Consider the following 25921-nt stretch of genomic DNA (forward strand, 5'->3'; position numbering starts at 1 on the left):
TTCAGGTAACTTAGGTAAAATGTAAATGCATTTAATATAAGACTGTTAAAGCCAAAGGACAGCTTTTTTTGGTTGTGGGGGAGAACAGGGTCAGGAGAGAAATGTTATAACAATGAATAATTTACTGCCTCTGAAAATTTCCTGTGTTACATGTTAAATTGTAAGTAGCAGTTGTTCTTCATAAGTTTAGACGATTACTAGTCCCTACTCTATTTCAGGTATTAGGGTTACAACACTGACAAAATAGAAAAGGTCTTCCCATCCTCCACCAACTAGAGGAATATAAAAATGCTTGACATATGCAGTACACAAATCTCTAAAATTGTGGCCTGTGATGTCTAGCAGTGCAATGGATACCAATACACTACAGAAATATTGTTTACAAAGCAACACATTGTATTCATCTACTAATGAAAGTCCAAATCATTCCATTTGTAGTGAGGTCTGCCATTGCCTTATTTTCTTATAAAATAAACACTAAATTATAGTATCTTTTTGGTACACAAAGTAACACACTACTCCTGGTTTTTGTGGTTTTAACAGGAACTAAGCACAAAATTTATTTAATTGTTGTCCTTTATATCCGTATACTGAAGGTCCTTTCCACTCTCCACACTATTTTCTCTCATTCAGTTGGCGTTCTTTTTTTAAGAAAACTATAAACCATGAGCACATGGCTCATTTATGTAGTGGAATTTGACTGGGGGTTGTTTGTGGAAGAAGAAGGAATTAGTTCCCTCAAGGCCAGTGTTCAAAGTCACTCTCTCCTCTTCCGCAGATCATGATGAATGTACAACTACCAACATGTGTTTGAATGGAATGTGCATCAATGAAGATGGCAGCTTCAAGTGCATCTGCAAACCAGGATTTGTCTTGGCTCCAAATGGACGTTACTGTTCTGGTATGTGTGGCTTTCAGATAGGAAAGTGACCATGATTGAAACCACCTTTTTTATTTGAATGAACCATGGAAGAATTAACTTCAGCTTCCTCATGTGGCTTTCATATTATTCACATTTCTTGCTAATTCAATAAGGCAGGTGTCTAAAGCTTTCTAGAAAAACATACATTGTAGTCTAGGGAACAGTAATATCTTAACAAAAATAATAATGGTATAGGAAAAATTAAGGGACTGACAGATTGGTTTTAGCAAGTCTTGTGGAAAACAGTGTAGAAATGATTTCTCTCAACTGCTTGGCTGAATAAAAAAGAAGAAGAAAAAATCTTGAAAGGTTTTTGTTTTGTATGCATTCTCAGAACTAGATTTTCCACTGTCATTCATTATGGGTTTAGCATTACATCTTTTCCATAAAGCTAATATACAGATCATTTGTAACTGTATCATTATCTAAAAATCTTACATTGATTTAGTGAAGACATAATCTTAATATTGCAATTAATTATTTTGTTTATGAAGCCATTTTGAAGACCAACCTCCAGTGATAACCTTAATAAGCTAAAGATACGCCTCTTGGAAATAAATGAGACCTATTATGTTTGTACTCACAATTGGAATTTAATAAAGTGAATACATTTTGCAGCTTCTACTTAGAAGCAAATTTTTATTTTTCTTTTTTAAATTTATTTATTTTTGAGACAGGCTTTTGCTCTGTCACCTAGGTTGGAGTGTAGTGGCACGATCTCAGCTCACTGCACCTTTGACTCCTGGGCTCAAGCATCCTCCCACGTCAGCCTTCCAGGTAGCGGAGACTACAGACATGTGTTCCCATGCCCAGCTAATTTTGTTTTATTTTTTGTAGAAATGAAGTCTCACTATGTTGCTCAGGCTGGTCTCAAACTCATGGGCTCAAGCAATCCTCCTGCCTCAGCCTCCCAAAGTTCTGGGATTACAGGCATGAGCCATCGCACTTGGCCAAATTTTTGTTTTTCTTTGTTTCCTTCTTTAAGACAAAATTAACTACATAAATGATGTTTTGCCTTCAATTGCACAAACTTAATCTAAGTACCAGATAAGGATCATGCTCAATTCCTATAATTTCAATGAATTGCAATGAAATTCTAGGGACATTAGAGATTAAAAATTTGAGACTGAATTCTTATGTTTCTGAATAACAAATAGATTTTTGACTGTCCAAGGAGGAGGAGTACTGTAGTTCTGATGGTTGAACTCATGACTGGGATGTCATCTCAGGGTTAGCTGATTTGGATTTAACACAAGATAGAAAATTGCCATTATGCTGCAGTGTGTAGAATTATGTTACAGTATGTGACTTTATTTCAGCCTTTTTAAAGAAACTTCAATATACATCTAAAGATGACTTTGACCTCACCAGTTTCTGCTTTCTGGAAATTAGTTCTTGTTAATTATTTAATTACAAATGTTGTGAAGATTTTCAGTATTCCTGAGTTGGCAGCTCTGTGTTTGAAGTCTCCTTCATCTTTTGGGGAAGTCATTTAATGCTGGGTTACCTTTGATAAATTCAAGTGGATTGAAAATTAGAAGACATACCTGAAGTTATTTTGTTATTATGAAATGACCAAATGAATATCAGCATAGGATCTACTTCTAGTTAAAGTGTCTGTGTGTGAAAAATAATTACAGAAATTTACCTTAATTTTTAAATAATTTGTTTTACTTAACTAATTTGAATTATTTAACATTAAATGGGATCACCAAATAAATAATGAAAAAGAAGATTGTGAGGCTTTTTTTTCCTCAATGGGTAAAGTAAAGCAACTTTTACTGTCTTTCTGAAATGTGTTGAAAGGATTTGCATATAATATCTGTTACCACACTTATTTGTTCTTCACAAATTATGAAGTTATAAACAAAAGGTTGGTAGTATTGAGCAGTGGCAGCAAGTAAACTCTGTAATAAAGTTATATTTACCCAGTAACTACTTGACTTCTGTCACCCACTGCACAGATGTTGATGAATGCCAGACCCCAGGAATCTGCATGAATGGGCACTGCATCAACAATGAAGGGTCCTTCCGCTGTGACTGTCCCCCAGGCCTGGCTGTGGGCATGGATGGACGTGTGTGTGTTGGTAAGTGAAACATTTTACAATGGCCCCACTGTGCAAAATGATCTTTGAAAAGCCGACAGAGATATTTCTATACAATGGAATAATATTCACTATAAAAAGAGTACATACTAAAACATGGATAAACCTTGGAAAGATTACGCTAAGGGAAAGAAGCCAGTCACAAAACACCATACGGTATATGATTCCATCCATGTGAAATCTCCAGAATCGGCAAGTCTGTTGAGACAAAGTAGATTCGTGTTAGGACAGAGAGGATGGGGGTGGTGGGAGAATGGGGTGGGAGCTAAAAGATATTTTTGAGGTGATTACAGTGTTCTAAAATCACCTGTAGTGGTGGATGAACATATCAGTAAATATGCTAAAAACTATTAAATCGTACACTTTAAAGTGATGTATTCTATGATATGTAAATTATATATTAACAAAACTATTTTTTTAATGGGCAGGAACCCCCAGATAGCCCCCTTCAGAACCTTCATAAGTCTCTGATGACATGCAAGTCAAAAATACTGGAGAAGAAAAAAATATATTTTTAAACCAGCATACTTGATAGTATTAGATAACTGAATCCTAAACACAGTGCATTTCAGTTTTATAATTAATAACAAATAAGATATGTAATGGGAATTATAGTTATAGATATGTAAACTCTTGGTTTTGCCCTAACAAAACTTAAAATATAAATATTGGACTTACATCAAAAGCTCGAAATGTGTTTAGTTACTCTTCATCACCATGCAACTAGCTGCAGAAGCAAGAGAACAAAAAGTATGAGCAAGAATATATATTTTATTCTAAGCCTTTCAGATTCTTCCAGGATACTTTTGTCAAATTGATCCCATGAAAATCAGAAGTACCAGGCCCAGCTTTGAAGAGGCAGGCAAAACAGAAGTGTCACTGGTGTTTGGGAACCCCAACAATATATCCCAATGATAAGGATAGCAGAATGAGTGGTAAAAATGCATTTAATGCAGTTTTCTCTCCAAAAATGCTTTCATGAGGCTTCTAGGGTGAATTAGCCATTGTATACCCTCTATTTTTCATGTTGTACAGTAAAACATAGAAATAGGATTTCAAAGTATATTTGAGAGATACAACATTCTTAGACATAGTTAATACTTTACTCCTACCAATGAGAATCAAAACATTTGGATCCCAAAGGTGGAGGAGAAAAAGTAGAGAATTCGCAGATGGAAATAATCTGTTCACTCAAATTTATCCACTCTATCCAGTCAAAGATTTATTTCACCCTACGAAGTGTCAGCACTTTGTTCAGGGATATTTCAAATACAGCAACTAGAAGAATATAGCTTCTTCCTGCGTACAGAGCTAAAATATTTTCAGTTGCTTTAATATATTTACTTGCTTTTTTCCTTTACCTAAATGATTCTGTTGAGATCTACCATGAGTACAAAGCCAGTTTTGGAGGGAGAAATTATTTTTCTCTTAAGTAACCAACATGTGATTTGTTGCTAGGAATTCAGTAAAACATAAAATTTCATTCTCTTGTTCACATCCAGGAAACACATTGGAAATTGTCATAAAGCCTCCTCCAGTTTTTCAACATTGTGGTCATTTAAACTTTTTAAAATAAAAACATTATTTGTCATGTGTATAAAATTATATATTATTTCTATAAAGTGCTAGATGTTTTCTTCACATCTTTTGACTTGATGTCACTTTTTAGACCCATTGATTCTTTAAGTTTGAGATGAGGCCTGGCGCAGTGGCTCATGCCTGTAATCCCAACACTTTGGGATTCCATGGTGGGCAGATCACTGGAGCCCAGGAGTTCAAGACCAGTCTGGGCATCATGGTAAAACCATATCTCTGCAAAAAGTACAAAAATTCGCCAGGTGTGGTGGTGCCCCTTTTGTTTCTTTCTTTCTTTCTTTTTTTTTTTTTTTTGAGATGTAGTCTCGCTCTGTCCTCCGCCTCCTGGGTTCACGCCATTCTCCTGCCTCAGCCTCCTGAGTAGCTGGGACTACAGGCGCCCGCCACCTTGCCCAGCTAATTTTTTGTATTTTTAGTAGAGACAGGGTTTCACCGTGGTCTCGATCTCCTGACCTTGTGATCCGCCCGCCTCGGCCTCCCAAAGTGCTGGGATTACAGGCGTGAGCCACCGCGCCCGGCCTTTCTTTCTTAAAAAATGGAAAGATTTAAAATTTCCTCAGGTAATTAGCAGATTCTACATACCATGAGTAAAATATGTATGGATGCAAAATGCTAACTTTATTTTATTCTTCTTTCATTAATATCAACTTTTATTTATAACTTACAGCAGCAACTCTTAAGACTATGACCTAGATATGATGCCACTATTCTAATTTAATAACAATAATATCAATAGTAGTTAACTTAGTGAGCATTCGCTATGTGCTACACACCATTCAAAGCTTTATTTAATTCTCAAAACAACAAAAGAGGAAAGGATTGGGATTCTGAGGTGGGCGGATTGCTTGAGCTCAGGAGTTCAAAAGCAGTCTGGGCTACATGGTGAAATCCTATGTCTGCAAAAAATACAAAAATTAGCCTGGCATGGTGGTACATGCGTGTAATTCCAGCTACTTGGGAGGCTGAGGCAGGAGGATTGCCTGAGCCCTGGAGGTGGAGGTTACAGTGAGCTATGATTGTGCCATTGCACTCCAGCCTAGATGACAGAGTGAGACCCTGTCTCAAAAAAAAAAGAAAAAAAGAAAAAGAAAAAATAAATGAATCACTGTTATGAAAAACTATTAGGATAAGCATTTTAATTTTAGATCTCTTTTTTGTTTGTTCATTTTTCTTCTGTAGATATTAAGATGTGTTTGGGGTTTGTTTTTTTTTTTCAGTTTCAGGTAATTAGGCTATGATTTTAACTAGTATGTTAAAATACAACTCACCAGTATGGTCAACATGGCTAAACCCCGTCTGTACTAAAAATACAAAATTAGCCGGTCGTGGGGTGCACACCTGTAATCCCGGCTACTGGGGAGGCTGAGGCAGAAGAATCACTTGAACCCAGGACGTGGAGGTTGTAGTGAGTCAAGATCATGCTAGTCAAGATCACTCCAGCCTGAGTGACGGAGCAAGACTCTGTCAAAAAAAAAAAAAAAAGAAAGAAAGAGAAAGAAAGAAAAGGAAGGAAGGGAGGGAGAAAGGAAGGACATGCAGAAATCTGTTAACATATGGAAAAGGTGCATTTAGATCCAGTCTGTCACCAGAGCATTCGTGTGAGCATATTCTGATGGTGCTACTGGTATTGTTCCTCTTATCCTATCCTGTGTACAGTGGTTCAGTTACATTTGAATAGTATACCATGAGCTAGGCTGCCAGTTTGGGGTCTTTGAACTGGAAAAGGTCAGTAGGGAGATAGTGAGTTATCTCAATTGATTGTTCACAGTATCAGTTACGGATAGAACTCCTGGTTCTACTTTTCCTTCCTTCTCACTGCTGCACTTTACTAGTCTTAGAAAAAAAATAGAAGAGGGAAATAAGGTGGTCACCACTTTTTTTTAAGTACTTCAGGGGTGTCCTAGGCACTGTGCTTAGTGCTTAGCAAATATACTTTCATTTACTATGCAAACTGTATCCTTATTTAATGAATAAGGAAGATGTTAAGTAATTTATGTAAGATCATCTTGTGGGGATCTGAACCTTGGGAAGTTTATGTCCCTAAAACCCACGCATAAGTTATGCTACTTTCTTTGTCATGAAACTTCTGGTGTTGGGCACTCTAAAGAGATTAGTTCACCTGTAATGCAAACTACCATATATAACACGTCTCACTCTTCCAGTGAGCTCCGTGGGCCTTTTATCTGCTGGCTTCTAAAAATTCTGCATGGCATATGCTCTAAACCCAAAAGCAAAAATAACTTTGGCTGCTCATGGATGCCTTCCAAGTTCATCAGTAATGCCCAGAAAACTCACAAAAATCGTATTGGAAATCATGAACCATGTTGTATTTGTGCAAATTTGCCTTCAAGTCAAATCTGTGCTTGTGTGTAACTCACAGGATACACTGCCAAACTCAGCCACAGCAGAGGCAGCACAGGGTTTCTGAGTTGACTCCTCAGGGATGGGGCTGGTGAATCCCATGGCCTCCTTCCATTTAAGCACACACGTATCTCATTTTTAATGCAGCCATAGATCACTGTTTTAATCAAAAATGCCCCCAGGTCATAAGAAATTACTGGATGACCATTTTGCATAACAAGCAGATAAAATTTTTTTCCAACAAGTTGTGAATAGTTACAGGTATTTATAATAGAGGTTATCTCTGATAAAATTGCCAGGTCAGTATACTGCTTAAAAATTGTACTGGTTCTTTGCCCTTTATGATCTTAGTTTTTTATAGTTCACAGTTTACTGTCTCATAAACTTGTAGGATATTTTATGAGAATTAAGAGAGAACTAAGCAGAATATGCTTCTTTGGGGTATAGCATTACTTACTACAAAGAGGAAGAGTTTTGGAAGTCACATAAACCTTGTCTGAACCCCAGCTCAGGCACTGGGTATTCAAGGACTTCAAACTACATAGGTAGCTGTGAACCTCGTCTTCCTCATCTGTAAAATGTATGTAATGACCACTCCTATAGAGCTATTGACCCGACTGTTCAATGAGATAATGTCTGTAAAGCAATGAGCACAATGCCAAGAGCACATATGGTAATTAACTATTTTTATAACTGGATTTACTGAGTGTCTGAGGTTGAAACAGTCACAAGCAGTATCCTGGGGGTTGAAAAGAAAGGCCTCCTAACTCGGAAAGTGGGAGTAAGAAATCTCATGCCCAAGCAGTATCACCTCAAGGTAGATTAACTTCATTGCACTTCATTGTTCATGAGAACTTCCAAAATTGAAACAAGAAGTGTCATTTTGAATATAGCATAGGCAGTGATTAGAGCTCCAAGTATTCTTTATAACTGTGGAAATATCCTAGGTTCCATGAAAGGTTTGTAAGGATACGTTGGACAAATGGATACTGTGTAGCTCATAAAACTTACTAAAGAAAACAAACTAGAGTCGGTGATATGCATCCATTCTTTTCCTCACTCAGAAAACATTTGTTGATTTCCTAACACTATTAGATGCCAAAGATGCACAATAAAAGTCTCAGATGCTTTTGAAAAGCTTCCAATCTAGTGGCCACTTAGGTTAAAAGAAGCCTTCTGTTTCGAAATCTCTTTGTCTTTATCACTGCCTCAAGTCATTGTTTGTGTATCTCCTTTAGATACTCACATGCGCAGTACCTGCTATGGAGGAATCAAGAAAGGAGTATGTGTGCGTCCTTTCCCCGGTGCAGTGACCAAGTCCGAATGCTGCTGTGCCAATCCAGACTATGGTTTTGGAGAACCCTGCCAGCCATGCCCTGCAAAAAATTCAGGTAGTCATATATGCCATTTTCAGAGTTGGTAAAGAATCAAGAAATGCAACCTTAGATGTTTGACCAAAGAGAACATCAGCTCTTAAGTGTTTCATCATTAATTTTAACTGAAGAAAAGAAAGCCAATCCTGTATTGATATGTGAGGCATATAATAAGGAGATTTGGCTTGTGTTTATATATGATTTCTAGGCCGACAGAACACAGTGAATAAAAAAATCTATTTGCTGGCTGAGTGTGGAGGCTCACACCTGTAATCCCAGCACTTTGGGAGGCTGAGGCAGGGAGATCACTTGAAGCCAGGATGAGACCCTGTCTTGGCAGGAGAAACAAAAAATTCTTAATTAGCTAGGTGTGGTGGCACACACCTGTAGTCCCACCTACTAGGGAGGCTGAGGTGCGGGGGATCAGTTGAGCCCAAGGGTTTGAGGCTGCAGTGAGCCATCATTGTGCCACTGCACTCCAGCTTGGGTAACAGAGTGAGATGCTGACTCTTTAAAAAAACAAACAAAAATCTATTTGCTTATATATTTATGATTATTATAAGAGGTTTTTTTTACTTGAACATGATAGCCTCAGTTTCCTTGATCTGTGCTGTCATAGTGAAGACAAATAGCATAAAATTTACTTACCACTTTCAAGGTTATAAACACAACAAGAACTCAATTTGATTTTATATATATATATATATAAAAAGATCTCTCTCTCTCTATATATATATCTTGACACCAAGTGGTCTCAAGTCACAGTCTCAGACAGTAATTCCAAACTCTTAGGTCAATAAGATTGACTCTTGTCTATTCATACTCTAACTAAACCCGTATTGAATATATATTGAATATATGTGAGTACAGTAGGGATTCTAACATAAACACAGTCTGTTTTTCCTTAAAGTTTTGAGTAGTTGAGAATACAAGCAGGCAAATGTATAAATTACAGTTTAGTGTGATTAGCACCTTAAAAGGTTCATAAACAAGTATGGAGAGAGCACAGAGGAAGGAGCAATTAGTAGCCCAGGGAAGCTGGGAAAGACCTCACAGAAGGGGCACGTTTAGTTTGGTCTTGAAAAAAATGAGTAAGAACTTTCCATGTGGAGGATACAGGAAAGCATTCCTGCAAAGGAAATGTCTTGTAATTCTCCTAAACATCCCAAATGGAGTCTTCATACATGGAAATAATGATTTGATGCATCTAGAAGAATTACTGAGTGTGACTTTTTTTAAAAAAAAAAGAAAGAAAATGAGGAGAACCTAGCTCTAAAATGTACCAAACTGAATTATGCATATTATCAAAGAAGTTCGAAAATTGATATTAGACAAAAAGCTAAGTGAACTAATGAAATGAATGTAGAAACCTGAGTATGAATATGAATTAGGATATAACAAAGCATTTTGGAGCAGCAAGGAAAAAGATTAAATAATAACTATCGTTGATAACTTTTGGAAAAAAATAAGAAGTTAGGTCCCTACATAAAACATTAAAACATAATTTTCTTACAGAATATAAATTATTTTTTATTTTGTAATGGTAGAAGACTTTCAAAGCAGGCCTAAATAGTAAAATACACAAGTAAACTAGAAAAATATTTGTATGTATCATTTCTTAATCTTTATGGAATTTACATTAATCAATAAGGAAAGTTGAAATCCGCTATAGAAAATAGAGCAGTGTACACAAGCAGGATTTCAGAAAGTAGAAATGCAAAAGGAAGAATACCATGTAAAAAGATGCCCACTCTCCATAAAATTAAAAATAAAATACAGTGCCATTTTTGTTTAGCAGATTGGTATACATGATTGATTCTTCCCAGTGATAATGAGGGTATTAAAAAAATGAATACTGTCTTATACTGCTGATAGAAGGGTAATTTGGGGGCATTTTAGGAGGGGAAGAACTATCTAAAACCTTAAAAGGGGCGTAAACTTCGAGAGTTTTACTTATACGAGATTATCCTAGTGATATAGTTAAACTTCATATTATTTATGATAGTTGCTAAAAGTTAGACAAACCTAATTTCACCAGTAAGAGATTGATCGAATAAATGTGGTACCTCTACATAACTGAGAAAACAATTTTAAATGGCCTATTAAATGGGACATTGACATGACATGCCTGTGATAGAGTACCCAGCAACCAAGTCTGCTTCTCCACTTACAACTTCTGTGACCTTGGTCAAGTTACTGCACTTTTCTGTGTTCCCCTTTTTCTCACTTGTAAAAAAGAAAATACAGTAGTATTGAGTTTGTGGTATTGGGAAGATTAACTAAATTGTTAGATGTAAAATGTAGAACAATACCAGGCACTTTGTAAGTACTATGACCTACATTTTGGCTGTTATTATTTTATTATTGAGGAAAAAGTTAAATATCAAGCTCTGTAAGACCATTTATATTTTTCTTAAAGTTTCTTTATGTAGAAAATATTAGTAACATTTATACATATTAATAATATTCAGGATGATTATTACAAGTGATTTTTATTTACTCTTTTATGCTTTTTTATGAGTTCAGAATTTTATAATAATCGTGTGCTAGAAAATGGTAATTTTTTCACTTTAAAAACTAGTGCACAAATAATTCTTCCTAATGGTAGTTTTGGGGTTATGAAATGACTTGTATATGGAATAGGTATAGTTAAGTTTTTAATTCTTCTATTTCTTTTTGTCATACAGCTGAATTCCATGGCCTTTGTAGTAGTGGAGTAGGTATCACTGTGGATGGAAGAGGTAACTCTAGTTAATCTCAATTTTATAATAATCATATGACATACTTGTATAGGTTTAGAATTATAATATTAATACGATTATATTTAATATGAAAATGTAATATTATAAAATAATAAGATTATCTTCTAGAGCAGTGGTTATAAACTAGATGACATTAAATGATACGTAGATGCACATTTTCATCTTGGATAAATATTTATCTGTTAAATATGCATTGTTAAAAATGTCACTAACAAACTGCCCTCCTGATTTCATGCAATCATTGCTTAAGAAAAGAATAGATGTGACATTTAAGTTAAAAAAAAAGAGTGAGTCAATTTTATGAGAAAATATTAAGTAATGGTGCAGATGGGGTTAGAAAAATAAACAGTATTCAAGAGATATTGGATATGGATCAAGTTTGAGATATACTGGCTGAAATAATTTGTTAAGACTATGTATACCTAAGAATAATAAAATGTTTCTCTCCAAGTAAAGAAGTAAGATTCACTAAAATTTTTCTTGCTTTCAATTTTGTATTATGGTTAACAAAATTCCAATATGGAATCTTGAACACTTAAGTGCATATGTGTTTATAATTTTCAAATTCTTTTATATTTTAGTATACATATAGATTCATTTATACATTAATAAGACGGGTGTTATTAATCTTCTCTATATAGGAATATGTATATATAAGAAGAATATATATATATAACCGTATTATATATATGTATTATTTCTACCTTTGTGTTTGAAAAGGCTTTAGTCAAGTTATAGATGGTAGGCAGTAATGTTGAATCTTTATAATAAACATCCAAACCAGAGTAAAAAGTAAACTTTTACAAGGATGTTTTTCCCAAGTATAAAATGAAAGACATTTCCAAAGTATTTAAGGTCTTCCAAATTATTGAAAACAATAGCATCAAAATTTGAGCTTAGTGACCAAAATTTGATTTTGGGCTTACTCTTTCATTATACTCCCTGACAGTATAGCCTCTCCAGCAGAGCCAGTCACTATTGGAAACTACTCCATCATTCATACTAGCACATCAGTGCACAAGTTCCACTGCCCCTCGGTGATGCAGTAATAGTAGTCATGTTCGTGGCTCATTATAAAACATCATGTTCTGAAGCATCCATGTTTAAAGTGTCCTCTCTGTTAATTTCACATATCAGCAATGAAAAACACTTATTAAATATTACTTGACCACATTGAAAGTAATAAAATAGAAATATCCTGTACCTTTGGGGACTGTAAAATTATGTGGGCCACCCTAATAAATCCCTGTCTTTTAATTAGATAGGTACAATATCTATCAAGTCAAGTTTTCCTTTGGATTTTGAGCCAACCGCCTTTAAATTGTCTTTATTAATTTTATCATAAATGCTGGCATATTTCGTGATTTAACTCTTTGAATTTTTGCCAGCTTCTTTCATTTTTCTTTTGCTTTACCAGTGAAGTGTCCTATATCTCTTCAGTTTTATTTTCTTACTCCTTGTTTTCAGTTCCTTTTCCTTTCTGAAAGGCAGGCAAATTGTGAGTTTGCAGAGTTAAACACTTCATATGTTGAATGGTCTTTATTAGACCTGCATTTATCAACAAACAATAACATGTGTAGGAGCATTAAACTTGCAACATTTAATGCAGATATCAATGAGTGTGCTTTGGATCCTGATATATGTGCCAATGGAATTTGTGAAAACTTACGTGGTAGTTACCGTTGTAATTGCAACAGTGGCTATGAACCAGATGCCTCTGGAAGAAACTGTATTGGTAAGTTATTTGTTATATTTATGCAAGAACCTTTCATATAGTTTAATCCCATGGATTCTACTAGAAGTAAAAACACAAATAAATGACGAAAACTAAAAACCATACAGGTTTTCTTGTTTTCTTCATATTATACATTGATAGGAAAATATCGGAATCAAACAAATTTTGTTACATAGTAACAAACTTCTTGGTGGTACCTATTCATTTTTAAAATATTCTTTTCCCAAATTAACATACTCAGTTATTAGCCTGTTGTTTCCCTGAATATACCTTAATCCTGTAATTTTTTACTAAGAATTTGACTTCAAAAATTAACAGGTCAGTATGGATAAAAGTAAGTCAAGAAAATAAAGTGTTACAGGTTGAGAGAATTTTGACTTCATAAAGAAACAACCAGTTGCCACAATATACCTAAACATGACAACTAAGACAAAGGTATTTCCTTTTCTAATTATAAGAGAATGATTGATGAAACTCAAGTATGTAATTTATGTTTAACAAAAGGAAGATGAGGAGGATGAAAAGGTTTGACAGTCTTTTATTGTTTTCTATTAATGCAAGACTTTCCCACAAAGCATTTGGGTGGACTTTTATAAAATAAATGTTATTCAACCATCATTGTGCATGATAGTTTACAACTAATCACTGGTGGCTTTTACAACCAAGTGTTAATGATTATGATTAGGAAAGGAAGAGATTTTTCTGTGTTTCTGATAGTGGCTTTTATTACTGAACATATTTGTTTGATTTGGAGTTGAAGACATACATACGATGGATGTAAAAGCTCTGTTTATATTATGTGCTATAATAGTACCAGGCAAAGATTATTGACCATTTCTAAAAATATGCAAACTATGCCAGCTTTTATTCTCCAGAAGTGAAGTCCAAATTTCCCCTTTTTACATGGACACCAGTTATGTGGTTAGGTGAATCACAACCTACCCTAACAACCTCATTATAACTTGATTATTTCTATAAAAATCCTATTTTCAAATAAAGTCACATTCTGAGATACTGGGTTTTAGGATTTCACCATATCTTTTTTAAAGGACACAATTCAATCCATAGCTTAGAAAAATGGGTTAAAAAATTGTGATGCAGGCTAAGCACAGTGTCTCACTCCTGTAATCCTAGTACTTTGGGAGGCTGAGGTGGGCAGATCACCTGAGGTTAGGGGTAGACCAGCCTGGCCAACATGGTGAAATCCCCCTCTACTAAAAATACAAAACTTAACCGGGCATGGTGGCACATGCCTGTAATCTCAGCACCCAGAGGCTAAAGCAGGAGAATCACTGGAACCCAGGATGCGGAGGCTGCAGTGAGTGGAGATCATGCCACTGCACTCCAGCCGGGGTGACAGATCGAGATTCCATCTCAAAAAAAAAGAAAAAAGAAAAGAGAAAAGAAAAGGAAGGGAAGGGAAGGGAGGGGAGTGGAGAAAGCAAGCAAGCAAGCAAGAAAGAAAATTGTGATGCAGTCACAATTTGTACAAATATTACACTATTATGGGAAAAGCTATGGTAGTCCAGTGCCTAAAATATAATGTTAATTTTTAAAGTATCAAGATTCAGAGTTGGAGCAAAAACAAGATCAAGAAGGGAAAAGATCAGATAATACACAAAAGAATGTTATCAGTGATGATGGAATTACGGATGTTTTTCTGATCTGTTTGCAAAATCTCCACAGTATCAGTATATTATTTAATAAGGGAAAATTATTATTTGCAAGACTAGAAATATAACTTTAAGTAAAAGAGCTCTTCACTCTAAACTACAGCGTTTACATCTTTTTGTCACTACACTTGCAAAATGGAAGGATAGGGAGGTTAAAATGTGAGGTCAGGTGCGGTAGCTTATGCCTGTAATCCCAGCACTTTGACAAGCTGGGAGAATCGCCTGAGGCCAGAAGTTCCAGAACAGCCTGGGCAACATAGTGAGATCCCATCTCTAAAAAAAAATTATTTTAAGTTGGCCAGGCATGGTGGCACATGCCTGTAGTCTTAGCTACTTTTGGAAGGCTGTGGCAGGAGGATTGCTGAAGCCAAAAAGTTCAAAGCTTCAGCGAGCTGTGATTGCACCACTGCACTACACCACGGGGCAACAGAGTGAGATCCTGTCTCAAAAACAAACAAAAAACTCACTGTGAGCTTCCTAAACTGGAGGTTTAGATGATATTAGATGATATTCTCTAGGCTGTTCTGGACTACTAAATACATCGTTTTCATTAATAACTAACTTTCTGAGATAGAAACATAATGGAAAAAGATTAATGAATATTTTTTTTTAACTGCTGTTTAATGCATTTTTTAACCATCTGGGACATGAAGACATAAGGCATTCTTTTGAAAAATTTTAATCATAAAAAATGCCTTCTGTTACTTTTATTATACATAAGCAAGTAAACAGGCAAATAAATTTAACCTTTTGATATATTTTATGAATGCTTTAAAAATGTATCTAATATAATATCATTATAGAACTAAAAGCAAGTGAAGTAGAAATGTGCCTTTCCAAGCTAGCACTTACTTTCCAGGGATTTAAAAGCATCTTAAAATTAGCCACTAGCATAAGAATATCCCATTTGAATAAAACTAAATGTATTTTGCTTAGGATGAAGAGTGCGCTGTGATACAGACTATGTCACAGAGAAGAAAGAGGGAGATAAAACAAATAACAAAATTAAACATTGCTGCCCACTATAATACATGCTTAAATATGTGTATCTCCTATCTTCCAATGGTTGCTTTCAGACATTGATGAATGTTTAGTAAACAGACTACTTTGTGATAACGGATTGTGCCGAAACACGCCAGGAAGTTACAGCTGTACGTGTCCCCCAGGGTATGTGTTCAGGACCGAGACAGAGACCTGTGAAGGTAAGAGCTGTCTTCCTTGCCTTATTTGTGAATAGTGAGTACCTGGAGTTGTATAAACATCAATTACAGTGATGAAGCAATGTAGTGAAAAGAATATTGTCTGAATATTTTATTTTATAATCTCGTTTAGCTAATCTGTCAGTTTTTGAAATAGTAAAGACCTAACACAGTTTACAAACACCATCAATTTTGTTCCACTCAGACAAAGTATCAACACACATTTGGAACAAACATTTTAAAGTGGATAAAAAAGAAACCAACTGGAAGAAGCCATATTGTTTTACTTGCTGAAATAGAGTGTCAGATAGTTGTTTACTGTGTTTTCCCCTTTTCAGAACCACTCTGATCCATTAATGTAGGAACGTGAATTGTAATGGAAAATTAACTCTTAGGCTTTTTATTTATGAAATGATTGATATACTCAAGAGGTTGGCCCACAAAATATTTGAGGCCTAAGTAAAAATGATAACTTTAATGTGTTTTTAGTCTAAGAGAATTGTCCTTTCCATTTGATAATTTAAAAGTTGTCATTTGGGTTTATAGACCATAAACTAGTGTTTGAAAGCTTCTTTGTTTTCTTCTAATCACGTATTTTTGCAGTGAAAGTTACTTAAATGAGTTGAATGGTTAGAGAAGTCTTCATTTTCAGTGAGATACTGGCTAAGCAGTGAGTACACTGAATTATGGTTTTGTATCTTGATCAAAGTACTGTATATTTCAGAAAAATCTGTGGTATGAATACTAGTCATTGTTCCTGTTTAAATCTCACTGTGTGGGCCTACAGAAGGGTCCCATAACAGTCTCAAATCCAATTACTACTTTGGAATAATAACTTTTAAGAAAAGATTTCATCTTTGATGATTGTGGAATAGCTCCCCCCCCCTTTTTTTTATCTGTTAAAAAGTATTTGTTTTTTTCATGATGCCACAGCCAAGAAAACTGCCGTAGTAATATTATTCAAAAAGATGTTAACATTCTCTCTTCATCTTACTGTTTAACTTCAAAGCATTCTTGTGAACAGAAACCAGTTAGGACTATAGAACAAGATGTCAAAACACAAATGACTCTGCTGAACTCAATGAAATGCAATTACAAAGTGCAGTGCTAACTTTGAATTGAATCGGAGGGGCCACTAGAAAACAATAATTAGCCTAAAGAAAAAAAAAAGAAACTTCAGCATAAAATCCCCTTTTTCTAAACTTACTTCTGGTGACAGTTTCCCCTGTTGTCCACCATCTTTGCAGGAACTCCTCAAAGGGGAGTGTTCATTCCATTCCCACTGAAAATACTTAAAGATTTGTCTTCTCCATAGATGAGAAGGGGACACACTTAAGAGTTTGGAATATCTTTCAATAGATTATGAGAGCCCTCTTTTTAAACCAGCTCTGGCTTCTCAAATGTATTCAACTACAGAGTGTCTATTTTCTAGATGCCACTCCCATCTCTCACACCAATTCTTCGAAATGCTCTGAGAAACGTACTTTGTGAAAAAGTATCCTAGCCATATTTCCTCTGTGATTTCTTTGGAAAGATGGAAGAAGGGATTTTAAAGGTTTTTGTTTTTCCTGATTTTCTACACTTCCTTCCCACAGTCTTTTTTCAGTTTTGTCTGTTGTCTGTTGGAGGATAAGCTTCCGTTAAATCTCAGGAAACTTAGAAAGCAAGAGCAGGGAAGGACGCCATCTTGATTTAACTAGGAAACTGATGATTTTTAGAACTGGTTTCCCTGTCTAGGAAAATACTTTCTGATGCTATCATGTCTCTTACACGATTTAGTTCCTAATGTGGAACTAAATGGATAGTGTCTCTTTCCATTTGCTATGCACACTGAATTATCAATGATTATTTATAGACAAGTAAGATAGAGTACAAAAGTTCTGAGAGTTGAAATACCAAAGAAGTTAAAATCAGAGACTCTCCTGCTTACATGAACAGTTAAGAAGAGTAGCAGCTGGTGGTGTTTAATAGTGTAACATAAGGTGATTATGTAAATATTAAGGCACTTTCATACCAAATTAGGCAAGAGTGAGGGTTAAGAAAGAGTAATCTTCACTTATTACAAGCATACTTATTCTTAAGCTGAGAGATTTATTTAATGAAAAAACAATTTTATGTCTGTCATTCATAGGAAAGAAGTTCATGTTATATAAATAAAGAAGAAATGATAGACAACTCTTTTGGCTCCAGCCTTATGACACTGAAGGAAATAAAAATGATTTATCATGGGAAACCTAACCAAATAACTGTTATTTCTACACTTTCTTCCTACTGTTATTTGCATTTCATTAAGAGTTTTGCAAAGAATAGACTTGAAGGCTACTAATCTCTTTTTCCCTTGAGTCACTTTTCTTATTTCCACCGTTGCATTCAAACAGTAAATGTTTCTGTCTGAAGCAGTTCTCTTCATTCTCTTCTTTCTGAATTAATTTCCAAAGACTAGACAGGGAATTATTAGCAGATTCATTGCAAATCTGAGCTTTTTCTTGTATATTTGTCTTGTGCACTAATTTTGTTTGTCATTCATGTTTTCAACAGACTATTTTAAATATATAACAAATAGCATTAATAATAAAGAGAGTAAAGTTCTTCTATATTTCAGATTGAAGTTACAGAAACTTTGTTTTTTTTTTTTGTTTGAGCTCTGAGAGTCTGTGAAAGTTAAAATTTTTACAGCAAGCGCTGTGGTTTAGATTGTGTTTCCAGTGACATAACTAGTTAAATGTAAACCAGATGTGCTTTGAAGTTTATTTCCAGGAATGTACAGTGAACTGTTTCAATTCCTGGTTCCATGACATTTATAACATAACAACATATTATTTAAAGGAAAACTAAATAGTTGATATTTGTAGTTGTCAGTGCATATGTTTATAGTTTCTGAATTCATAATTGCTTAATTTAAAATAGAGATTTTAAAAACACACAGTATTGAAATTCTTCTTTTTTCAGGCTTCTTACAAATGAAATTAATAGATTTATATGTGGTATGTCCTTAGATTAGTTATCTGCTTGTTTTATGGTTAACTGGTTTCTTTTTTACATTGTGTTTTTATGAAAGAGTTTTTGTACTCTGGGATTGATGTTTTCATTAGAAATCTGTGCTATGTTTACAAAATCTCTTCTTTTTTTTTTTAAGAGGTTTTCTCACTATAAACAACCTGAAAGCAAAATACATTCATATTTCTTCAAACAATTTATATTTCAAGAATTAAATTAGCACCTGGATATTCCTTCAGTAGTGTTGAAGTAACAAAGAAGGAGCATACCTGTTTTTCACATTGATTTTTAAATTTGCATGTGAAGTCCATTGACAAAAAAAATCAGCTGTGAGCCTCGCTCTTTCAGGATTAAAGTCTTCTAGCTATTTGTTTACATGCTTTCCTCAGTATAGTAATGTGCTTTATAATAAATTCAAAGAAATATTTAGAGAAAGAAAAAGTATTCTTGTGAACTTAGAAACCCCAGTGTTCAATATAAAATGCCTTAAGAACTATTGACCTGTTTCAGATAATTAACTTAGTAAAGAAAACTGTGTGCCACTTGTTAAAAGTGAACCACTTTAAAAGTGGCTGAATTTACACTGAAAATGTCTTTAATTTTGTTTATAGTACTTTACCTGTGTTTCTTTTTCATTAACTCATGTGTTAAACTATTCCACATTACAGGCTTGACATTTTCTCTAATCACCACTTGAGAACATAGGTATAGGGCAGTTCTGCCTACTTCTGACCGTCAACAGAAATTGTTTAGATTATATGATTTCATGTATATTGAATTACATTTGATTTGAATATTTCATTCAGATCAAATTAATGATTGTAGAGGCCTATTTAAAGCAATTATTTCTACTTGATCAAGTTTTCTAATTTTTATTTTACCACCATTAGTTATATTAAAAAATAACTAAGCAAACTAAACATGTAAATGTGAAGAGCTAAAGACAGAGAAGGTGGATAGGGACCAGAGGAGAGTTATGTACCCACCATGAATGTTTCAGTCCTTATTTTCTGATTCGTACCCGAGAGCTTGGAATTAAAGCAGCATTGTGATATTTTGCTTCTAAGATGGACTTTTTAAGTTTTTCAGAGCCCCATTAAACCATAAATGATCAAAGCAATCCACTTTTGTTTGTGCACAGGATGTTGCACCTGGAATTACATCTTATTCTGTGGGAAAAAAAATCTAATTTATGTAAAGTTGTGATGACGTATTGAAGAAGCATGTAACTGAACTCTTTCCCAATAGGCTGATTGCTGTGGTCCTACTGAGTTCCCAATCCTATAGATGTGTATCCACAATGTAAAATGCATGCCTCCATTCCCCATTCACTTTATGCTTCATAGATCCATATTAAAATTACCAGAGCCAAGTTTACCAGACATTCTGGCATTGCATGGCTTGTTGGAATAATATTTTCCAGAAACACATGGCAGTTCTAACAGAATCTTTTCCTTCTGGATTGTAGATATAAATGAATGTGAAAGCAACCCATGTGTCAATGGGGCCTGCAGAAACAACCTTGGATCTTTCAATTGTGAATGTTCGCCCGGCAGCAAACTCAGCTCCACAGGATTGATCTGTATTGGTAAGATTCATACACAATACCGATGCTTCAATTTCCCTGCTGAGATCAGCACAGATCTCAGGCCTTACTACAGATAAAAACAGAATATGATTCCAAAAGTAAAGAATTACGTATTACATTAGTTGTTTTTACTCAATATCAACATAGAGGTAAAACATAATAGCATTAATTAGGCAGCCTATTCAATTTTTGTTAGATTCTAGAAATCTTCCTTTCATATAAGTAGATATATTATGCTATAACTTATAATCATTTCCATACCACACACATATGCATATCCGTTACCCTAAAAATGCCTTAGGCAGCAATGTAATCAAATCTCCACTGCATACTTTTTTTATAAACAAACTTCGATGGCAAACAAAAAATGTGATGAAATTTGGATTCAGTTAACAGGACAAGAATTTGAAGCTTTTAAACACATAAAGGGAATTTATTATTTTTTCTTTTTTTCCATCAATCATAAACTTTTGGGCTTCAAGGAAGAGAAGATAACTGCTTTCTTGCTTTTGGAAATCTCTAGGGGACATTATTCTAAAACATCTAAACTAGCATCTTTCAATATGTCTCAAAACATTTAAAGTCAGTTCTTGAGAATGACATAGGATGTATATTAAGGAAGATTGATCTGTTACTGCAAGGAAAAATCCAGCATGTAAAAGGGAACAAAACTGTCCCAGTAATTTTTCCGTACTTCTAGCATCTGTGGTTCCATTCACTAGGCCTACACAGTTCACATCATTAGCTAGTATCCACCTTTAAGGGGAACTAAGTATATATTCCAAATAGGAAGATATTTCAGTTTTACATAGTGCCAAATTAACTGACAGTTTTTATTATCTAGCCAAAATGAATCTTTAGTTTCATATTTGTCAAAGACAATAGTTTTTTCAGTAGTATGTCTGATGTTAACCATATTTAGCTGGATGCTAGAGTATCTGTTTGTTACATAAAGACAAATGACCAAGTCCAGAATTATCAATGAAAACCTTCTCTTTGGAAACACCAGCTCCTCGTTTCCCAGTGAGGTACAGCTGGTGAAATCTGAGCCGTGTTCAGCTCTCCACATTAGGAAATAGACTGCCATCTGCCTGGGGCATTACTTTTTTTCTTATAGAATTCCGGGCTGGGTTGGTGGGGGGGGGCCAGCGGGGTGTGTGGGTTGGATCCAGTAAAGCAGAAATATTTTTGCTAAGCCACAATTTCCAATTGCGATGGAGTCATTTTATTATGCAAAGGAAATGAATTCAGCATTAATCAATTAATGTCTCAGAAAACTAAATCTGCATGCCACTTGAGCATCAAAGATACTTCGTTTTTGCCTCATCATGTAGACTTCCATTATTTTGGCCTTTTGCCCTTATATTTATTAACCAAAGAAGAACAAAGACTTTTTACCCCCAAGTCTTTATGTCATTCTTCCAATTGCCAACAACTAACCACCACCATATTTTTCTCAGTCAGTGTATTGTGTGCTTTCATTTATTATGATTACATTTGAATAGCCCAGTGTAGAGCTGCTCAAAATGCAATTTCCCTAATATTTTTAAATTTTAGACATTATTTTATGTACTTTTTTATTAAAAAGAGAATTCTAGTTGAAAAAGAAAATAACAAATAGTAAAATACACACAGGAAAAGCCAGGAGTGTATAATGGGACTATCAGTGGCTCTCATCAGTGGTTAGCCTACAACTTTGTCTTCCACAGAGTCCAGGTCATTACGTTTTGAAATTTCATGGTATGATTACTGATTTAAAATTACATTATATATGCATTAGTTGAATATTATGAATATTTAAGGATTTAGAATCTATTTTTCAAGCTTTCTAAATATAAATTAATCTTAAACTGTTCTGCAAACTGCTTAAGGAAGACTATGGTGTTCTGGTTGAATATGGTTAAATGTAAGAGAATGATGCATTTGATTAATCTTTCATGCATTCTACTGCTATGGTTTGATGGTTCTATATAATCCAGACCAGTTTCCCTCATCTTTGGCTTGGGTCTGCACTCTGTCTTCAACTTGCGTGGACATATGGCTGTGACCACTCTGCTGTCAAATCCAATGGTCTGTTCTCATTCCTCACCTTAGATTATTAGCAGTATTTGTCACAGTTCATTACTCACTCTTTCTCAAGAAATTTTGCATTTTTGGCTTCCCAGGCAAAACTCTCTTCTCCTTTGACTTTTATGGCTCATTTTCTCTTTCCTTTACTGAGTCCTCCCTATCCTCCTAACCTTTAACCTGAAGTGTTCCGCCAGTCCGTCTTTGGACCCCTGTTTGTCTTTCTACACTCATCCTCAAGAGCCTCTGTATTGAGTCTCACATGTGTCACTCTAGTTGATAATGGAATTCTAGGCCTCAACCTTGCCACCGATTCCAGATTTGTGTTGCCAACTGTCTGTACAGTGTCTCCACTTGGATGGCTCATCAGTATCTCAAATTCCCATGTCTAAAACCAAATTCCTGTGTACTGGCTTGAACCCGAGTCTCTCAGGAACATTTCCATCTCAGCAGATGGCAAATCCGTTCTTCTAGCTGCCACCCCTCAAAACCTTGGCAGCATCCTTGATGTCTTTTTCTCAAGCTGCACATGGAAGTCATCAGCAAACCTACTGATTGCGCTTGAAGTTTATCCACATTTCAACCCCTTCTCACCATCACCACACCAACCCCCAATCCAAGTCACCATCATTTCTCTTCGTAATTACTGCTGTAGCCTCTACCTTAACTTCTTTTCTCCATACAATAGTCAGTTCTCCACATAGTCACCAGGCAACACTTTTAAAACATAAATCAGAGCACATCATTCTTTGTCCAGGAACCCTGTCTAGGAAAACCTTGGCTTCTCATTTCATTCAGTAAAAGCTCAAGTCCTAGCCAAAGCCTGTGCTCCCCTCATGATCTTGCCCCTGCTCTGCCTCCCGCCCCCTCAGCCTGAGCCAGACTGGCCTACTTCCTGCTCCTGCATCAGACACATGCCCACCTGAAGTTCATTGATCTATCTGGCAGGAATGTTTTTCACTCAGATTTGCAGGGTTCTCCTTATGTCTGTATTCAGATGCCACATTGTAAGTCACGATTTCTCTGACCATCCTAGATAAAATAACAGTTTTTCTCCTGTTTCTACCCTTAAGCTAATTACCCTGCTTTATTTTTTGAGAGTTCTTAACTAACTCCTGACTACCTACATCTGTATGTCAGTTGCGTATGTGTATGGGGGCAGGGGTGGGTATATGCACACAACAGTGGGTCAGTGGGGGGAGAGGGAGGGAGAATGGAGGAAAGGAATTGGGGAGAGAGAGAAGAGAAGGGTGAGCCTGGAGGGGGTGCGGGGGGCTATCAGTGGATTTGTAGCTTTTCAAGTGTTGATGCAGCACCAGCCTAAAGAATCACAGTGCTACAGAGTGAGGGCTCTGCAGTCAGACTGCATGGGCTTGAATCTTGATGCTGGCACTCTACTAGTTGGGTGACCTTGGGTAAATTGGTTGACCTCTGTGTGCCTAAATTTTCTCATCTGCAAATTGTACATAATTCACAGGGTTGTTTTAATGAGTAAATAAATACATACAGAGCCTTCCAGTTCCTGTCACTATCTTGATAAATCTTAGCAGTAACTGTTGTTTATCTTACTTAAAATGATAACAACCAAGGTGATAAATCAGAATTAGTCCGGATCAGTAAAAGATCATTTAAATACACAGTAGCCTTACACGAGCATCTCTGTTTCCTCTGTGCTATGGAATTTACAGGTGTAAATCTGTAACAAGCCTGTAGTTTGAGACCTGACACAAATGTTTCTCTGCAGTTTTATCCAAACTGAACATTTCAGCCAGAGTGAAAAAGCAAAGTGACTGTCTAACTCTTTTTCACACCTTTGCCCCGTAACTTTTTATTCAGTACAGGAGAGAATTGTTTTGTTTCAACCTCTGTCTTGGTTGGTTGTTGGTAACTTCCTGTGTTTCCTAGGGCATCAGAAATTACTATTTCTCCCATCATAGGCCCATTACAGTTTAATTGTAATTCCCTTTCTATGTTTGTGGGGGATATTTTTGTTGTTTTTGTTGTTGAATTTAGAAGTAAAAACTTTTTTTTTTTTTTTTTGGAAGACAGGGTCTCACTCTGTCACCCAGGCTGGAATACAGTGACACGATCTCATTGCAGCCTCTGCCTACTGGGTTTAGGCAGTCCTCCCACCTCAGCTTCCTGAGTAGCTGGGACTACAGGCATGTGCCATCACTCCCAGCTAATTTTTGTATTTTTTGTAGAGACGAGGTTTCACCATGTTGTCCAGGCTGGTCTTGAACTCCTGGGCTCAAGCGATCTGCCTACCTCGGCCTCCCAAAGTTTTGGGATTATAGTCATGAGCCACTGTGTCCAGCCAGAAGTAAATTTTATCTGTACATATTATTAAAATGAATTTTCAAATAAATACTGTAGGAATACACTTATTCTTTGTTTTCTTCCAACTCTTAGTGCCACAATATGCTATTGAGGTTTTGGTAAAGTGTTTTCCACATCACCCGCATCAGAATCACCTGAGGAGTTTGTCAAAATTCAGATTCCTGGGTTGCACACCTGGAAACTTATGAATCGGCATTTTAACAAGCGCCTTGGTAATATTATGCACACTTAACTGAGAGCCACTGCTCTACAAGGAAAACATGACATATGATTTGTTTTAGCCAATTAGTATTTGCCATATCAGCTTTGACTGGATTCCTTATCACTGCTTCAAAATCCGTTAACAGTCATTTATTATGTGTTCATTTGAAAAACTTTTCATTGCGCCACCAAAAATATACTAACCATTCATTATTCCCTTTAATCCACATACAATAAACATTTTAAAGTGCATAATATTTCACTGGGTACTCTACCATTCAAAAGGAAGAACTTAAATTTGATGTGGAGTCAGTCTAAAATGTTAGGAATGGTTATCTCTAGAGGATTTCAGGTGATTTTTACATCTCCCCCATACTTCTCTATTTCTTCAAATTGTTTACCATAAGTATGATTTACTTTTTGAACTAGAGATAAATCTACACACACACGCACATTTTTTAAATGCCTGAAATAAAATACATCAGATATTAGCCCTGGGAAAGCATTAGTGGGGGTTTTGTAAGTGTTTATTCCTTCTTTGTTTTATAGGGGTTTTTTTCTTTTAAATTATTCATCAAATAATTATCAGTTGGAGAAATATTGGCCTCTGTATAACAGAACATACATTGTGTGTGATTATTTAGTAGGGACTTAAGGGAGAAGGAGATTGAAGGATTTTATACAATAGAATCTTAAATATCAAAGCATTTGTCATTAAGGATAAATCTTACGAATACGTTTCACACAAGTAATGGTCTTATCATGTTGTTATAGTATGTTAAAAAAGAAGAGGGGTGGGGCGCAGTGACTCATGCCTGTAATCCTAACACTTTGGATGGCCGAAATGGAAGGATTGCTAGAGGTCTGGAGTTCAAGACCAGACCAACATGGGCAAAATGGCAGTGCTCTATGTTTCTGAGTATCAGCATAAAATCTTGGACAGCTCCCCTTAGAATATCAATAGATAGGCCGGGCGCGGTGGCTCAAGCCTGTAATCCCAGC

At 35.5% G+C, this 25921-nt stretch overlaps 1 protein-coding gene across 1 annotated transcript in view; it reads left to right on the forward strand.

The window, feature by feature from the left end:
• FBN2 (fibrillin 2) overlaps window positions 1–25921 on the forward strand; it is a 270107-nt gene that overhangs the window by 156829 nt on the left and 87357 nt on the right. Inside the window, exons 14-20 of the mRNA XM_023196889.3 lie at window positions 779–901; window positions 2887–3009; window positions 8223–8375; window positions 11045–11098; window positions 12729–12854; window positions 15604–15729; window positions 20192–20311. Coding sequence (XP_023052657.2) covers window positions 779–901; window positions 2887–3009; window positions 8223–8375; window positions 11045–11098; window positions 12729–12854; window positions 15604–15729; window positions 20192–20311 — 825 coding nt within the window. The remainder of the gene's footprint in view (window positions 1–778; window positions 902–2886; window positions 3010–8222; window positions 8376–11044; window positions 11099–12728; window positions 12855–15603; window positions 15730–20191; window positions 20312–25921) is intronic.

The sequence above is a fragment of the Piliocolobus tephrosceles genome, chromosome 4 (genome assembly GCF_002776525.5).
Source record: "Piliocolobus tephrosceles isolate RC106 chromosome 4, ASM277652v3, whole genome shotgun sequence".
Taxonomy (NCBI): domain Eukaryota; kingdom Metazoa; phylum Chordata; class Mammalia; order Primates; family Cercopithecidae; genus Piliocolobus; species Piliocolobus tephrosceles.